The sequence below is a fragment of the Neopsephotus bourkii genome, unplaced genomic scaffold (genome assembly GCF_033783945.1).
Source record: "Neopsephotus bourkii isolate Nb327-2 ecotype Australia unplaced genomic scaffold, CSIRO-AGI_Nbou_v1 NB_1615, whole genome shotgun sequence".
Classification (NCBI taxonomy): Eukaryota; Metazoa; Chordata; class Aves; order Psittaciformes; family Psittacidae; genus Neopsephotus; species Neopsephotus bourkii.
The window spans coordinates 4,165,885-4,184,580 of NW_026902090.1; the positions used below are offsets into that span (position 1 = coordinate 4,165,885).

The 18,696-nt window shown below is 41.8% G+C and overlaps 1 protein-coding gene across 4 annotated transcripts in view; it reads right to left on the reverse strand.

Annotated features, from left to right (window-relative positions):
- Nucleotides 1-624: 624 nt before the first annotated feature.
- Nucleotides 625-18,696, reverse strand: part of SORCS1 (sortilin related VPS10 domain containing receptor 1) — a 293,578-nt gene continuing 275,506 nt past the window's right edge. The window contains exons 24-28 of one of the 4 annotated variants that reach the window (XM_061372632.1): nucleotides 9,653-9,752; nucleotides 5,745-5,850; nucleotides 5,415-5,575; nucleotides 3,977-4,095; nucleotides 625-2,746 (exon numbers count right to left, since the gene is read on the reverse strand). In XM_061372632.1, the coding sequence (XP_061228616.1) occupies nucleotides 2,690-2,746; nucleotides 3,977-4,095; nucleotides 5,415-5,575; nucleotides 5,745-5,850; nucleotides 9,653-9,752 (543 nt within the window). In that variant the 3' untranslated portion in view covers nucleotides 625-2,689. The remainder of the gene's footprint in view (nucleotides 2,747-3,976; nucleotides 4,096-5,414; nucleotides 5,576-5,744; nucleotides 5,851-9,652; nucleotides 9,753-18,696) is intronic. The other 3 variants (XM_061372633.1, XM_061372636.1, XM_061372634.1) reach the window with 3 other exon arrangements.

Consider the following 18,696-nt stretch of genomic DNA (forward strand, 5'->3'; position numbering starts at 1 on the left):
AAAACTCCTTTTGCAGTCATCAACTTAGAATCATAGAATAGTTAGGGTTAGAAAGGATCTTAAGATCATTCAGTTCCAACCCCCCTGCCATGGGCAGGGACACCTCACACTAAACCGTGCCACCCAAGGCCCTGTCCAACCTGGCCTTGAACACTGCCAGGGATGGAGAATTCACAACCTCCCTAGGCAACCCATTCCAGTGCCTCACCACCCTCACAGTAAAGAATTTCCTCCTTATATCCAATCTAAACTTCTCCTGTTTAAGTTTTAACCCATTACCCCTTGTCCTATCACTACAGTCCCTAATGAAGAGTCCCTCCCCAGAATCCCTATAGACCCCCTTCAGATACTGAAAGGCTGCTATGAGGTCTCCACGCAGCCTTCTCTTCTCCAGTCTGAACAGCCCCAAGTTTCTCATCCTGTCTTCATACGGGAGGTGCTCCAGTCCCCTGATCACCCTCATGGCCCTCCTCTGGGCTTGCTCCAAAAGTTCCATGTCCTTATGTTGAGGACACCAGAACTGCACACAATACTCCAGGTGAGGTTTTCTAACTTCCTACTGTTTTAATGTTAGTAATCCAAGACAAGGACAGAAACCTAAAATGAGCAACAAAACCATGGACCTTCATTTAGAGACATTATCTGTTTAATAAATATGACTGTAAAAGCAATAAACAATAGCAATTATACATTACGCTACATTGTATTTAACGAAAAGGGAAAAGAAGATGAAAAAGTACATCAAAAAAAGTAATTTTAAAATTAGAAATAGTTCCAACACTATAAGAAAACTTTTTGATTGGCTTACTATAAAAATAAGTTGGCTAATGTTGGACTTCAGTGGGGACTATTGTACAGTTGCTGCCAATACTTGCCCATCTTTCGTAAAGCTGTAGTTGCAAAGACAATAGCAAACCCAAACTGCTGTGTTTCTGTACCTGTCTTCAGAGAAAGAACAGAAAGAGGCAGAGGACTCTGTTCAATGATTATCCTTTAACTACAATGTGTCTAGTGTTCACTCGGTATCACTTTTTTTCTTTGCCAGCAAGTTGATTTGGGCTTATATCCAATTTGTGAAATTCAAATCCACCACCACTATGAAGCCCCTGCCCTGGGACTCTGGCCAACAACAGCAACACTGTGTTCTCCTGGTTTTGACTCAGTTTGATGTGTACAACGTCTACTGACCAAAATCCACTCCCGTAAGGAATCAGTGTGCCTCCTGCATGTGCTACACTGGTCTCTATTTTCCTTCACCCAAAACAGTTTAGCACACATTGGTTACTGTCTTTTTCTCTTTGCACTTCAAACCAAAGTCCTGGTGCTAGGTTTACCTGAGTTGGGTTGGAAATCAACAGCTGTAATGACCACAGATTAGTCTGTGGACAGCCAGTGTCTTGGGAGGACTTCTTCGAGGTATGCTAAACTTGTTTACCTGCTGTTCCCTTTCATATGCTACGTGAACATATCCTGCAACCTCATTTCTGGTTTCAGTGTAAGATACAAGCTTATTCGTAAGAAAACAGATCTTGTACAAGAGTAGTCCTGTGGTGCTGGGGCTCAACATGCATGGCAACAATCTCAGGCCAAATTCTCCCTCCTTTGCCCAGAGTGGAAGGAGTTTGTCCAGATCTCCAACCAAGGTGGGCTGCCGAGAAGGCCATAGGAAACTGTGCATAACCTCTTCCTGCTCCCTGTTCTATGGGCAAGGTGTCTTTCAAAAACTGACAAGCCCTGGGGTGACTCCCAAAGGCAAGATCTCCTGGGGCTTCCCCAGACAAATCCAAACATCAGCACTAAATGCAGTTGAGGGTGCTACTAGGGCTTTCTCTTAGACAAAATTGAAGGTGTAAGGCTGGTACAAAGTACAGTGTAAGTCCATGCTGGCAATAACCTTCTGCAACTGCAGTATGGACAGACCTCCCACCTTGTAAAGCATGCTAGTTCTGTCCCATTCAAGGTTAGGAGGCAAAAAGTTATCTTTCAACAGTGGTATCTGTGAGATGCCTTGGTGTGAGTAGGCTAAAAAAGCTGTTTAAGAAAGAGCCTGGCCTTGTGGTTGGGATCACCCAAAATTGCACCCAGCCTCCTCGCAGCCGTGGGGCACAGGCAGCAGCTGCAGCTAGAGGAATGAAGGGCAGAGTCCAAAGAAAGACAAACCAGATTGACCAAGAATACTTTCAGTGCCTTGAAACTCCAGTGTGATTTTTCATGTGTGTCCTATGAAAGTCTGCTGAGGCGGCTAGCCCTCCCGCAGCCCAAAGTGCTAAAAGAGCAGTTAAATCTAAAGCCAAGAACCCTAAACATCCCCTCCCACCTCCCCCAGCACTTCTCCCCCCACATCCCAGCCCACCCCTCTCCCTAAAGAAGAGACCCCCATGCATATTCTTGGCTATAACATTATGAATTTTCTACAAATTAGAGACAGATCCGAAAAAAGAGAGTGGAAGGGTGAGGGGAAGGGCCGCAGGAGTGAATAGTGGTACCAGATCCTCTCCCCCCACCCACCCCACTAAAACTGAACACCTGTACAATGCAGTTCCACTATGGTCTCGGTATAATGTCCACATGCACAGGCTTAAAGCTAAAAACCCTTTGTCATCCGAAGAATTAAAAAGTCCAAATGCAGTGAGCTCTCCCTAAATTTTTTTTAGATATAGATATGCATCGGTGTCCTCAGTTCAACCATTTACATAGGTAGGGATTTCTTTTGTGCTCTGGGGCTCAGCAGATGTGGAAATACTTCCTGTGGCAAAAAAATGAAAAGAGAGAGAACAAAATAAAAGAGTCAGTAAATAACAAGTGTGATTAGCCAAGGAAGATGTTAGAAGATATCACCTTGTTTGCCTTTGGGATTCAACTGTTCCAGACTGACAAGTCCTTCCCAGAAATGTTTTCTTGTCATTTAAAACACTGAAGGTGATGTCCTGTTCTTTTGCTAATGAAGATGATTCACCCATTTTGAATAGAAGAGGGAGAGACCAGAGCAGAGGGGTGGAGGGAAGGAGGGGTTGTGGTCCTCAGAAGTAGCTCATTTGCAATGGTAAGATGTTGGAGGCTTCACAAATAACCTTACGCTTTGCATTTGCAAAAGAAGAGCTTAAACCACTCACATCAAGAAAATAGGAACCATGTTTTTTTGTTGCCAGAGTCTGGAGATAAAATTAAATGATCCAGCCACATCCATTCAGATTCCTTCAAGGAAGGATCCCTGAATGTTAGTCAAAGGAGTTAAAAAAACCTGGCTTCTGAACAAGCATACAAAAGAGAAACACCCAATTACAGTCTTGTGTTGTTTTCCCAAAAGAAAGAAAACTCATTCTAAAAGAAATTGCTCTTTTCCAGGAGCAGATGAGGTGGTTGCATAGGAGAGCAAAGAGCCCTTGCACTTCCTATTCTGTTCATACCTATGTCCAGACCTTTTCATTTTCTCAATGATCTCTGATTGTTGGACTTATTCCTTTTGATAGAGAATTGACTCCATTTATCCCACACATTTACCTTTTGCAGTTACAGGTATAAACCAAGGAGTTATAAAAGGCTGATTCCATAGTATCCAGTATCATGGCTGAGAAACACACAAAATGCTGGCGACTGTAGAAAGCCAGAAATGCTACAGTTACACCAAATGAAAACCTACTCCCAAAAGGCTTAAAGGGCTTAGTTTCCAGCACCAGCAAGAGCTATTTTGATGGTATCTTGGGTAGAGCTAGCTGGTGACTGACTCCTGCCACTTATGTCTCTGACTTGTGAAAACATGTTTCCCTACCCCTGAACAGCATGAACCATGGGTGTTTCATTCTTTTACAAAGGGTAAGCTCAAAGCCCATCTTAATTCTAGAAAGAGGGTTCCTGACCTGAAATTGGGTGTTTCTCCCTTAGCACCAATTTTGCCTTAGAGGCTTCTGGGGAAAAAAAAAAGAAAAGAAAACCCAAACAAACAAAGAAAAAAGAATTGTTAAAGTTTAGGACCCACCGCTCCGGGTCTTGGCTTGAAACCTCTTGGTGATCCACAAGCCTTTTGGAAGTCCTCTGTCCAGACTACCTTGGTTGCATTTCCTTTCCTTGGGTTCTGGACTGTGGCCTGAGGTTGCTCTGTATGGGGAACACCACATGGGAAGGTTGGTCCCCTCACTCCATCCTGTATTCTGCTAAGCAGGGATGTCCAGGTCTGCCAATAAATAGCTACTTAAAAGCTTTTAATAGCTATCAGATCTCTCCTTAGCGAACAGGTGAGATCAGTATTGACTGCAGTGGGGCTTTCAACTTAGACATTAGTTTCATCAAGAGACTTCTCTTTCCTCCCAGGTTATTTCATAGACCGCAATCTTAGCACATCACATTCCCTCCTTTAATTGGCCTTCCCCTTGCTCCCTCTCAGCAGTAGCTATGACTCCAAGGCTACTTTAGTGAATACTCCCATATAATTTAGGGACATCCTCAGGTGGAATCTAAGGTTTGGTTAAGCTGATGAGATTGTGCAAATAAGGGATCTCAGTTACAACTATGTCTCACTCCTGTGTAAGTCGAAACAGCTGTAAACTTTAATTCTTCTAAAGTAGGTCCATGTCCTTATTTGCAGGGGTCCTGTACTGTACCTCTGGTCTGGTCCTGCAGAATTGTCACCCCACAAGTTAAACCGAGCCATGTCCGAGCAATGCCTAAGCAATTCCAGCTTTACCTCAACACTTACCCAGGCTGAAACACCCCTGCTCCATCCCAACCTTTTAACCGTAGTCAGGGTAACAGAAGACGTATAAGCATGAGCGAATGTGTTACTGATCTCAGTATGCCCCCTTGAAGTCTATTCACTTTAGGTCCTGTGAAAGCCTGCTTTGCAAATTTTCAACCACAGAGGCCTGAGGGCAAACCCAACTGTCCATTGCTGAAATCCCAGGTTTTGCTCAGTTCCCCTGGGAATCAGCCAGGCTAGCATTGCTGCTGGCAACAAGGTCTGGCATAGCACAAAGGCCAGAGCAGTCAAAACATCAGTGAATGCTTAGCTTTTAGATATGACTTACCAAATCACCTGCTCACCTCCATGTTCAAGGTGAGGGTGGCTGAAGTTCTCCTGGATGTGGGGTTTAGACCCGCAACTACATCAGCCCCAGCAAAATAAATCAAATTGCCTTATAGTGCAAGTTAAATGCTGCCAGGATTTTTAAGAAGGGGAAGGGATCTACATAGAGCAACTAGGAGAGAGAAAAAGCCTAAAATTGTTCCCCTCCCTTTCATCACATGGCAGTAAGGGAAAGGGAAGAGTAAGCAAGGTTTCCTGTAGCAAAACTAATGTTGCAGCAGAAGAGGACAGGGGAAGGAGTGTGCAGGAATATGGGAAAGGGGGAAGCTGAGAAAAGGGTTAGCCAATTATAAGTCAGAGTCTGACCAGCTGTGGGAGGCTGCAAGTTATTTACCTATGGGCTGGACTTCCAACTTCTCATCTACTAGTTGCTCAGGGCTCATCAGCTCACTTTGAGGGATATTAGGTATGCTTTCCCTCTGACTGACTGGACTGACCATCTCTTGATCTTTTTCATTCTGCATCTGTGCATATATATTAAGGCCAGGAATCTTCCTAAAACATTAACAGAAACCATCATTGTGGGGTACTCTGGCATATGATGTAGCATCAGCTTTTACAAACCAAGAAACAAATCACTGCAAAAAAGAAAACCCAACAAAACCCAAACACCTCAGTGAAAGGCAGCAATGGGGAGAAGGAAATGACTCGGTGAGGGTCATACCTTTTGAACTTGTAGATTACAAAGACAGCTAGTCCCACAAAAACAACAGAGAGGAGCATCAGCATAGCTGAACCACTGTGACTGGGAGTGAGGTCCACAAGGGGAGCTGCAAGAGAGGGAGAGAAGGTTACAGCCACCCCCAGACCTCAGCAAAAAGTTTCTCCCTCCAGAAACACAGTTCATCCTCCCCTTATTGCACTTGTAGCATCTGCGCAGATGTCTCCAGGGCTTCTCTCCCTTTCTAACCCACCTGGGAAGAAACCTGGGTTCAGACCATTTGCAGTGCTTAATCTATCCCTTCACGTGAAGTCCCATAGCTTTCTCCTTAGAAGCCTCTCCCCTCTGGCCTGACAGGACTGACTGAACCATACTCTCCCATACTGCAGACAGTCCCCCACGGTAGTTGCAAATAAGGTCATTTGGGTACCAAACCCAGCATTTTCTGGACAATCCTGGAGCTGCTTGTGGGCTAACTTGTCATGTTGTCTTTCTGTTTTGCTTAGAGCTAGTTTAGGTAGCTCCCAATGGATAGTGAATAATGTGCAACTGATGCCTCAGTTGTACTGAAGCAACCATGCTCACCAAATGTATTGTTTTCTGCTCAGTCCTGCTCCTTCCCAAGCAGAAGTGCAGCACCCTTCACAGGCACTGCCTCAGTATCCATGCGTTACCATGGGAAGCTCTTCTCACATCTCTGACATTTTAAGTTTCTTCCTTTATCTCTTTCCTGTTTTTCTGAACATGTTCTACTCTTTCTCTCGGTGCCCTGCTTTCTCTTCTAGAAGTCTTCCACACAAGAGTGTGCAGAATTTCAAGTTAAAAAAACACCACCAAAACCAACGCTAATCAAACAAAAATATCTCTGTGCTTCTCCTCAGTTTTGCTCACCACCTTTTCATAGCTGCTTGCAAAATAAGGCCACATAAGACAGCCAGGAGCATGGTTTTCTCAGAAATACAAAGTAAATTGTATTAAAAGAGAATTTCCATCACACACACACAAACTGAAAGGCATTCAGCATCCAAAAAGGACTCATATAGGTCCAGTGGTCTCAGCTGTTCATGCAGACAGTAATAACACATACTGTAGTCAGATATGCAGCTGTAGCTGTGCCATTATACAGGGCTAGTGTTCACAGTAGATACAGCTTCACTGGCTGTGTCTATCTGGCATCACACACAGAACAAGGGGTAGGTAGTACCTTCCTCTGCAAGGCAGTGAAAGTTAACTTGAACCATACCCATCATGCACATGCTCTTCCTCTCTCCCACTTTACATGCACTGAACAGACTCATCCTAAAACAGAGCCAGAAGATACAAGAAAACGCACACACAAGCAATACTCAGCCACACACGCCACATACACATTTTCAGCTCTCACCTCCAGGCTGATAAAGCCAAAAGAGAAGTAAGAAGACTCCTCCTTCCCACTCAGGAAGGTGAGGAACTGGGATTAAATGATCTGTTAATAGGAATTCCTCACAAACCTCTACTCTATCCCCCTTTGCGTCTGTATTTTGTCGGTCTCTGCAGTTCCGTGGGATGACAAATTGGCTATCTGACCGACTCAGACTCAGCATCAATATTCTTGTCATGATGCTGTTCTGAGAGCCTGGTAATAAACAGCTATTTAACTGCTTTGTGAGGAATATTAGCATGTTTTACTCTGCCTTAGAATTGAGGTTGTTGTCTGTTGGGTTGGGGACGTTGTTGTTGTTTGGGTTTTTTTCAAGAGAAGGAATAAACATGATGAGTGGATTGCAATCTGTTGCCCACAGTTGCTGTAAATTAATCGACCCTTCAGTGTGTCCTGAACAAAGTAGATGGAGGTGTGAAATGTGCTGAGGCCAATGCCTGTCATTCTTCTGTGCTCTAGGGAAGGCACATGCTCACATACAACTCACACCACACAGAGCTTCATTTCTACAGGTTCTGCTTGAATATCCACACCAAGCTAGTTTAGATAACTGCACTTTTGTGCAGAGAGGCATGGGAACATAAATGTAGGCATATGTATACATACATGTGCACTTACAAAAACAAATGCTGAGCTTTGTGGTTTAGTCAGCTTCAGCCCATAGCTGCCCAGAGTTCAACACAGAGTCATAGGGAAAAGGCTAGGAAAGAAGGGATACCATGGACCAGAGCAGAACCTCTGCATCATGTGCTTCCCCCTGGATCACATTTTCTAGAAATTGCTTCTAGTGTTGGCTTGTGTTCCAGGTTTCCCTGCTTTATTTTTTTTTTTATTTTTATTTTTATAAAATTGGATTTCAAAAGGACGATTCTTCCTTGTCAACCAAAACAATAGCTTTCAGTAGTGATCTAAAACTCTCTTTTGCTGTTTTGTCAAATTCTAAACTATTCCCAAGTTTTGATGTTGTGAAATTGGGCCTTTTATTTAGACAGGGAACTAAGTCATGACCTCTGCAGCTTGATAAGGACCTATATTTCCTCAAAGACCTTACAGTAGCTGCTCTCTGGGCTTTTAAATATCTAGTTTGGCAGTTAAGACTCATTTTGAATTCTTACTGAATCATACTTCTGCAAGAGACAAAATCCTGTAGTGTTCCTATAGGACACTCTGAAGCCTGTTTACAGCAATCACTCATATCTCACCAGTGGCTTCGAAGACAAGTACAACAAAACCCACCTACACAAACGTGTTTGCATCTATAATGACCAAAAAGTACTCGTTCCTGTGCTGTGTGTAAATGCAAACAAAAACATGCATTTCTGGTTAGCAGAAAGAGGGTGTCTAAGCCAATCACCCTCTGCAGGTAATGCTGTATTTGAAGCTCACATTAAGATGCTTTTAGATATGCTTCCTTTATGAGATGGGCACTGAGCATTTTCTAAAAGTACATATAGAATCACTGGTTATTGCTGAAAATTCACATGGACTGACCCCAGCTTGGGCAGACCTGTTCACACCACAAAAAGCCGTTTTGCCAGTACAAGAAAACTGAGGCTTTTAATTTACAAGTTAGGAAAAGAAGATGATACCAACTGATCAGAATTATCAGCAGCTCCTGGAGAAAAGGAATTCCTGGGAATAGATTTGTTAGAATCACAGACTGGTTTGGATTGGAAAGGATCTTAAAGATCGTCTAGTTCCAACCATCCTGCCATTGGCCTGGGGAACCTTCCACTAGACCAGGTTGCTCCAAGCCTCATCCAGTCTGGCTTTGAATACTGCCAGGGACGGACATCCACCTCTCTGGGCAACCTGTTTCAGTGCTCCACCACCCTCCTATCTCTTGTAATAAATCCTATCTCTTGTTAAATAGGGCCTGTGCTGTTAAATGACGGTTTAGCATACAGAACAGACAGAGACTCTTGTAATTAAATATCAGGACTTTGGAGATGGTTCATTTTGATATAGGATTAGTTGAAGTCCAAACTGCCTAATCTTATGTTTGCGCAATATGTAAATTGGTTCTAGCCTTTCAGATTGCTGAACAACTCCCGAAATGTGCTTAGTGGCTTAGAATGTTTGTTGACTCTAAAATATCTGAATAAATCCATGGCTAGCTGGTAACCTTTGCACTGTGTGATCCAGGCTGAATATGCCATGGTACTACTCAGCTGTTGAATATTTCAGAGGCAGCCCAGAAGTATGCATTTCTATTGATACTTATACTGCATTTCCATCAACAGCAGCAAATTCTTGCACATCAGTAAGCAAAAGGATTAGTTATAAATGCAAAGCCACTATATCTTTTTGTCATGATAAAGAAAGGAGAGGTGGAGCAGGCAGTTTAATGTCTGCCCACACACTGATCTGTTATTGCAACATAAAAATAAGAAATGTTTAAAATACAGCTGGTAGCATGCTACTACCATCAAGGAATATATTGCTGGGTGTGATAGATGCAACAGGGTGTACACAGAAAGAGGATACTGACCTGTTGTTAAATGGGCAGCATGGACAAGGATGCGAACTCCTGGCTTCAACTCAAAATGGACCAGGTTTTGGTTCAGTTTCTGGATCAGTCTTTCTGAAATCTGGAAAAAAAGAGAAAATAAGAAATGCATTTGTTTCTTGATCATTGGTTTAAATAGCCAGTAGGTGGTAGGGAACGAAGCTGAAAGCAAAGCAAAGGTTTTGCAGAGGCACCAGACTTTCCGAGCAAAATTTCCTATCACCTTACGGAGAGGGAGTTTGTGAAAGCTGAACATCTGCCAACACTATGTCTCGAGCAGTTTGCATACAGTTAGCAATGACTGTCACACCTCTGGAAGAGCAACCTAGCAGCAAAACAGAATTGAGTCCCAGAGGAACATTATGCCCTCAAGTACAAGTATCTGCAGGATCAGCCAGCATCAGCACATAGGTGAATTACATTTACTATTCAAGCAAAGAGAAGTATTTCAATTGATAACACTCATTCACTCATTACAAATAACATTTTGATTGTTGAATAGCCAGTTCCGTGATCTTAGAGCATGTTCATAACACATGATACATCTGAATCAAAAAGTCCTTACCCCAGCTTGCACTTTAATTTCAAGTCCTAAAACCAAATTTAATTTCATGAAGCTGTGAGTTCAAACCAGCTGCTCCCTAATCTGTAAGCATGTACCAAACCCAGCTGAAATCTGAAAGCATTTACTGACTACATAGCGTGGCTTAAACAAAACCCATGTTCCATCTATTCTTACGAATTATGCACAGAGAGAACATGCTCTTACATTCTCTCTTTCATGGGAGAGACATTCCACAGAGCTTTTAGATCATTAGATTATTTTACCATAACTCTGATGACAAGAGCTTTAGCAGAAATGAAGCAAGCTACTCCTCCTTAAAGAACACAACAGAACAGATGAGCATTTGCTGAGACAAGACCTTATGAAATTTGTATTTGCACAGTGAGGAAGCCAACTTTGGTCCAATCTGTTGGTAAACATTCCTTTTTTTTAAGTCAGTTTGCCACAATATTCACAGAGCCACTATCTCCATATCACTTTTAATTACATCCAAGAAGTTCTAGGCATGTTGCCATTAAAAGCAAAAAGTCCAGACAGATGAATCAAGGAATGGAAGCCTATAGACATGGAGTCAGTAATTTGTTGTGTTTCTTTGTATGTTAATTTGTTAGATGCTTCATGTATTTCATATTTTCTTACAGCACTGACCAATTTTCCAGTTGAACATAGCCACTGTTCTGCATGTTGCTTTATTAGGGAAAAGTGGTGGGAAAATTGCAAAGAAAAACCACTGGCACCCCATAACCCTTACTATGCAGTTGCTGACAACATGTTCTTATATCCATACCAAGATCAAGAGAGACTGTATTCTAGTGCTCACCGCTTAATTTAATTTGTTTTAAATAAATTCTTGTTCCATCTTGAAGATGAATGAAAAATTGTCAGAAGAAAAGAACATTCCAATAATTTTTGCACCATCTTTTTCATGTTCTTCATTTTTGTCTGGTTGAATTATTTCAGTAAACGCTCCCCAGCTATGATTAGATGTTCTCTGGCTATCATTCATCAGAGTATGAGATTTATCTGCCCTTTTCATTTTTTTTTTAACATTCTTAATGGCTCTTTCAATACTCTTGGCTTATACACTTCATTTCTGGCTGCTGATCGCTTGAATAGGTGCCTTTGGTACAATATCAATTTGGCAATAACTCTTACAGGCATTTTATTTATATTTTTTAATATATCTCTTTAAAGTTTACAATTTTTTATGGGTGCCAGAATAAGCAGTAAATATATTTCTTCCAATAGCAAGAAAAAAATACCACCTGCTTACAAAGAGCCATCTGCTGAGCTCAGAGCAGCAGGGATGGTGACACAAAGATGAGCAGTACATGAAGAAACCCTAGGAAGCAAATTATATCCCTCTTTAAGAATTTTAGCATATTAATAACCAAGATTGACGAATATAATGAGTGCTTCATCTCTAAAACTGGAGCAACAGATGCAGATCGACATGCCATAACCCAGGTACATTAATGGCATATGGAAATAAAGGGAAAAGTATTCTGGCCATTTCCAGTCCCAAACATGACCTCCATACCCCTGCAAGAATTATGTTCCTTTCTGCTCTGAGGTCCTGAGGCTGCTGCAGGAACTGAGCCTTTGAAAAAAAGCCACCACAGGACAGTAAACTGAAGAAAAAAGCCAACCACATTGTGCCATTCCTCTTCAAAACATTGTGATAGCTACAAAAAATGGTCAGGGAGACAGTAGTGGTAATAACCACACATGATACCTTCTAGACAAAAAGAGGCTTATCATGATGTATAACTGAGAATGCAGCTATCAGATATTGCTATCTGGTATCGGAGAATGATTTCATCAAGGATTTGGACAAGAAATGGAAGCATAGCAGAAACTTGAGAAAGTCAGCACGAGAAGGGACCATAGACTTTGCTGGGCACCAACGGCATGGAGGAACACTGAGATCTCACCTTGCCTGCTAGAGGACTCCTGCTGTGCAGAGTGAAAAGGGCAAAACAATAGCACTGTTTATAGTAATGCTTTACAGTCACATAATTGCTAAACTGCAATGTTTACATTACAGCTGAGAGGTGCTGTGGAAACCTCCCAGCAGGTGAATTGAGCATGTGAGAGAAAGCTCAACCAACATTCTTGTCTGTCCAGCTGGTGAAAAAGAATAACAGGAAAGAGAGAGGCAATAAGAGTGGTAGCAAGAAAAAGGAAGAGAGGCAGAGAGAAACAATCACAACTGAAGTTTATTATTACGGCATTGCATTGTTATCTCATCATGAATGAGGACTTCATTGTACTATACCCTATACAAATGCAACTCAGAATAAAATTATTTCTGCCTGAAACCATCATTATCTCATCAGAAGCCTGAAATAGCCATCACTGTTCCAGGACTATCTGCAAAGTGTCAAAACAGGAAGCAATTGCTCATGCTTCTGAGAGTATACAGCAGATTTCCTTGGCTCAATTAATTATATGCTCTCCCAGTGGCTTTTCTGGGTGCAGCTTTTTTGCCTGAGTCTTTATAGAATCTGAACAAGTAAAAAAATGCGTAACAGACTGAGCCTTTCAAAAGCGCCAGAAGTTCTTGTGAGATTCAGACATCTGCCTTCCTCAGGCAGCTCTGGAGATGCCCGACACACACTTCTGAGGGAAGAACAGATGCATTCCGACATGTTTTTAAAATGTTTGCTTGCTCGGTACAATATTTTCATTTTGCTTTATGTGGAAAGTCTGATTCTCTTTGAAATAGACATATAGACAGTATAGAGAGAGGGAGAAAAATTCACTTCTGTACTTCTAAAAATATCTGAAATAGAAACCATACACAATAGTTTACAAACATCATTGTTTGAAGTCAACAAGCAGGTTACACACAGCTAAAGGGCTACTGCTACTGTATACTGCTCTCCAAAGCTGAACCTGACAATGTTTCTGGTCCTCACATGGTCCTGAGGGGATCTGTGAACTGTAGATCACTTATGACACTCACTTCGAGACTGGAGAAGTGGCTCTTTGGCTTTTCTTGTTGTATCAAGTCTATTCCTAACTCAGTTATCAGACTTTAACCAAGAGTGGTTCTGACTCACTGAATTTGCTTAGAACATAAAGCGCCTCTGAAGTAAATCTCCACACGAAGCCTGATCTTAGTCACTGAGATAATGAAAAGGTTTCAATGGCAAACATTTTGGGTCTTGTGCCTCCCTTTATTTCTGCGTTCAAAGCAGTACCATGGATGCCTTTTTATTTAAAAAACAAGTAAGGAAATATCAAAATACTTTGGCCTGTTTAAAAAAGCTATGCACCAGTTGAACAGCTAGACCTTCAATTAGGGAGCAGGTTGGCCTCAGGCCTGTCCCTGTTTCTCTCTCACTCCTGGAGATGCAACTAACTCAGCTGAAGACTAAACTTCTTAGAATAGCAACCTCCTAATTTATAGTCTTCAAGTGTCTCCCTTGTGAAAATAATTAGCTTTCAGAATTAGTTTTGGTCCTTAACTGAGCCTCATTGACTTTATCTGCTTCATTTGCAGAATTAAGCATGATGTGCAAAAATAATTCAGTAACAGAAACCATTCTTCATGTACCATTTTTCATCAAAGGACACATAATGAATAACAATAACAGACAATTTGTGAAGGAAAAAAAAAAGAGATTCCAATTTAACAATGGAACAAAACAAAAATTAATTTGGCTTCTCTTAGCATTTTGTCAGAATCAGGACTGTGAAAGAACCATGTGCACCAAGAAGCTGAATTATCACTCAGAAGGTCATTTCCCATACCCTTATTGAATTTTGAAACCTCTGGTGTAAATTGGTTTAGACTAATTGAATGTGATTCAACTGTGCCAGTATGTACCAGCTAGGAATCTAGATAATTTTATAGATACTGTGCAAGGATCTCAACTAATGACTGTTACACTTCAATTCATTGAGTAAATCAATAAACAACTAAGGAAAGAATTATACACATTGATTGGTAGGAAGCAACTTGAACTGGCATTAAAAAAGTGAATCAGGAGTCAGGGCAAATACGAATTACTTTAAATGGTGCCACTCACCCTGCATAATCTTGTTTACTTTATGTGGGACTTGCTTGCTTAGCACTGAAAAAAGCATAATCACTGACTGAGGGTCCAGCAGGAATTTCTTGAGATCTTTTAAGACAGATACTAAATTCAAGTTGCCCTTAGTATCCAGAGATACTGTGAGAGCACAAAGCAAAAGATGCCCCTGTGTTACTTTGGGGCAAAACCTGACCAGAAGATATGAACCTGGTCGTAAAAGCCAGGATCCATTTTAAATGAGCAAAGGTGATCAGAAGGAGACTTGAGAACCAAGGGCTGCTCCGTACACTGAGCAAAAGATGAGAAGGCAAGAGGGCTGATAGCCATACGGCAGGAGTTAAAGATATTAAGACAATCTATATAGACAGACTCTTCTACAGCACATAAGCAGCTGATCAAGAATGGCTGGCTAAGGAAAAGATCCCTTGGTGCTTGGTGCAAGGTCTTCTGGTTCATATTATTTAATTTTTTCCACACCTGCCTTTAGTTCTTAGAGACTGTCCCAGCCTTCCCTAAGCACCCAGTGGAAGATGGCTTGCATACAAGGTACAGATGTCAAAAAATACCTCTTGCTAGTAAACACTAGATAATTTACCCTTCTGCCTGGAATTTAATTTCCATGACCGATTGGCACTATTTTATGTTAAGATTTGAAAGCATTTACCGTCATGATCTTGTTGCTAAAATATTTAGATGACCAGCTTATCCGAAATACATCAGAGGAAAGAAAAGTAGTGAAAGTAAATATGCTAAAATACTCAAGCTTAGGAGAGTGAGTGAAAAAAATACATAAAAAGATAGAAGCTCCATCAGCTACAATGAAACAGAAGTAAAACTAAATCTGCTTTAAGGAAAGAATCCTAAGATGCATACACATATAGGCTTCCTGAACTCCACTCTCCACAGTGTTAAATTCACCAGAGGTATCTCATCTCGGTTCATCACTGCCCATTTGATATTCAGTTATCCATGTCATTCTCCATCTCTTTGGCTGGATACAGATAGTGGCCACAGCTGCAATATCTTGAGCACACCTGGCTGCAAATCAGCTGGTGTTGCTGTTTGCTAAAGACTCCATCATGCTTGCTACTTTGCTGGTAGCTCTTCCCAGAGAAAAGATTAATGGCTTCAAATGCCATTAACTAGTTGCTCCTACTTCTATTTTGCATGCTGCTTTTACAGTTATTTTGAATAGTGAAAGCATGCAAATGGAGAATTAAAGGGAAACGCAAGAAAACATGGAAACCTTGTGTCATGGTTTAAGCTCAGGCTGTAAATCAGAACCACGCAGTCTACTCCTCCCTGCCCCTTACTTCCCCCCCTCGCTCCCAGAGGGATGGGAAGGAGAATTGAAAGAATGTAACTCCCACAGGTTGAGATAAGAACAGTTTAGTAACTAAGGTATAACACAAATCACTGCTGCTACCACCAATAATAGTAATGATAAAGGAAATAACAAGGGAAGAGAACACAACACCTCAACACCCGCCGACAGATGATACCCAGCCCCCAGAAGTGTATCTAGTGGAGTGCCTCAAGGGTCGGTACTGGGACCAGTATTATTTAATATATTCATCAACGATTTAGATGAGGGAATTGAGTGTACTATCAGCAAGTTTGCAGATGACACTAAGCTGGGAGGGGTGGCCGACACGCCAGAAGGCTGTGCTGCCATCCAGCGAGACCTGGACAGGCAAATAAAAGACAGAAATATAACAAGGCAAAGTGTAGAGTCCTGCATCTGGGCAGGAACAACCCCAGGTTCCAGTATAGGCTGGGGAACGACCTGTTAGAGAGCAGTGTAGGGGAGAGGGACCTGGGGTCCTGTGGACGACAGGTGACCATGAGCCGACACTGTGCCCTTGTGGCCAAGAAGGCCAATGGCATCCTGGGGTGTATTAGAAGGGGGGTGGTTAGTAGGTCGAGAGAGGTCCTCCTTCCCCTCTACTCTGCCCTGGTGAGACCCATCTGGAATATGTGTCCAGTTCTGGGCCCCTCAGTTTAAAAGGACAGGGACCTGCTGGAGAGAGTCCAGCGCAGGGCAACTAAGATGATTAAGGGAGTGGAGCATCTCCCTTATGAGGAAAGACTGAGGGAGCTGGGTCTCATAGTTTGGAGAAGAGGAGATTGAGGGGTGACCTTATTAGTGTTATAAATATATAAAGGGGAGTGTCACGAGGATGGAGCCAGGCTTTCTCAGTGGCAAACAATGAAAGGACAAGGGGTAATGGGTACAAATTGGACACAAGAGGTTCCACTAAACCTGAGAAGAAACTTCTTCTCAGTGAGGGTGACGGAACACTGGAACAGGCTGCCCAGGGAGGTTGTGGAATCTCCTTCTTTGGAGACATTCAAAACCCGCCTGGACATGTTCCTGTGTAACCTTATCTAGGTGTTCCTGCTCCAGCAGGGGGATTGGACTAGATGATCTTTTGAGGTCCCTTCCAATCTCTAACATACTGTGATACTGTGATACTGTGAAGTGAACTAGCCCTTCCGGGTAACTCTCAGGCTGAAAGTCAAAAACACAGCACTGCACCAGCTACTAAGAAGGGGAAAAATGACTGCCACTGCTGAACCCAGGACACCTTGATTTGGTGCGAAAGCATCACTTTAGAATTCTCATGTATCTTCTGCTTATATCTTATTTGACTAACAGCAGACATGTTCACTATGTTTGACAAAAAGTCTCCACTAAAAAACAAGAAGAAGATAACTTGTGAAAAGTATAAATTTGTGAAAAGTATAAATAACTTGTGAAAAGTATAAATAAGATAGGCCTTCAGAATCTTCCTATTGAATAAAACTGTACACTGAAATAAACTGAGTATGAATCTGTGTATTTGTATCACTGCCCTCTACTGAATTTTAAGTAGAATATATTCTTACATATTAATTTTGAATTGGATTAGTACTATAAATTACTCAAAACTTACTTGAAATGCAATTAATTAGAGGTTTGTCCTTCCCTAAAGAGAAAGAATTCAGTGCTCTTGAAGCAGTGGATCTGAGTTCTGTAATCATCACATTCATCAAGCCTGTCCATAAAGATGGTGTAACAACTGCATGACAGACCAGGTGGCCAGTGGCAATCTGGATAGCTGTTTCTCTAAGATTTGGTATATTTTACTGGTGTTGCAGTGATAACACACAACAAATCAAACCCCAGCATTTTACAACTGCCAATTATTTGTACGTTTTTAAGGAGACAGGTACTGTCTTCAGTTACTGTGAAACCAAGCAGGGGAACCAAGTGTACACCATAGAGTGTCCCTTGCCTCTGTTCTGGTACTTGGCATGTGAATATGGTGGATTCAAGGCTGTATCCCTATACCCAGATCATATGATGACATGCATACGTTCTGAGTTAGGAGGCTCCAGTAAAAGAGGAAAAGAAGGAGGTGTCTATAGCATAATCCATTCTCCTGGTAAATCTGTGTCTACAGTGTGCATGGTGGATTTTCTGTCCTTCTGTGGTATTTCATTCAGCTTAACCAACGTTTGATTTTTACAATGAGTTAGGTTTTCCCTCCCTCAGGTACTGATACAAGGGATTTTGCAGAATAGAAACATTAATTTCTGCAACTCCTTTCCACATGATTTATTCTGACTGCACATTTTTCAGGGACAAAAACTATTTGTCACTTTGTCTCTGGATAGGCTTGCCAGGTTTGTGTCAGGTTTGGAGAGTAACTTCTACATGTGGTACACCATCATGAAAAACAAAAGACCTATATAATTAAGTGCTTCCTTAAGAAATCTTATTCTATTGCAGTGTTTGTGCAAACTAGTTCCATTTTTGTTCCTGTATAGTTTAAAGTTTCTCTTCCAGATTAGAAAAAATCATACAGAAATATAACTCCTTTGGGTGTGCACCTGCAAACTGACAAACTCATATACGCGCTTTTGAATAGCTTGTTGCATGCTTATGAGCACAAAACAGATATCTCTTCCTACCAGAAGAGAACATTACACATTACAAAGTACCTAAGAAGCAAAATAAATTGCCATCAGCAAAAGCATCTGTTCTCAGTACTCATCCCAGTGACTTCAGGCACAGGGAGAAGTTTCTCTGAAACACTTTGGGAAAGGGATAGTGAAGGATCACAGGCCAAATGGATGACAAAACAGCGACAGTAACAGAATATGCTTCAGAGCTGAGGCCAAAGACACCTTTTGAGGCCCTCCTTAAGCCCTTCCCAGTGAAAATAATGCCATTTTCCATTGAAGTAATTAGGAAGTGGAAGGCAGGAGCTGCAGACTAGTGAGAAAAACATTCTGATCATCCTGATGGGAGCATGAGAGATACTTCTCCATAAGAAACAGTGAGCTGCAAATGGGAAATAGTTTCTCTCTTCAAAGGTTACCATTTGGACCCTGCAGGACGCCAGAGAAGTTGCTGGAGTCCCACTGAAAAT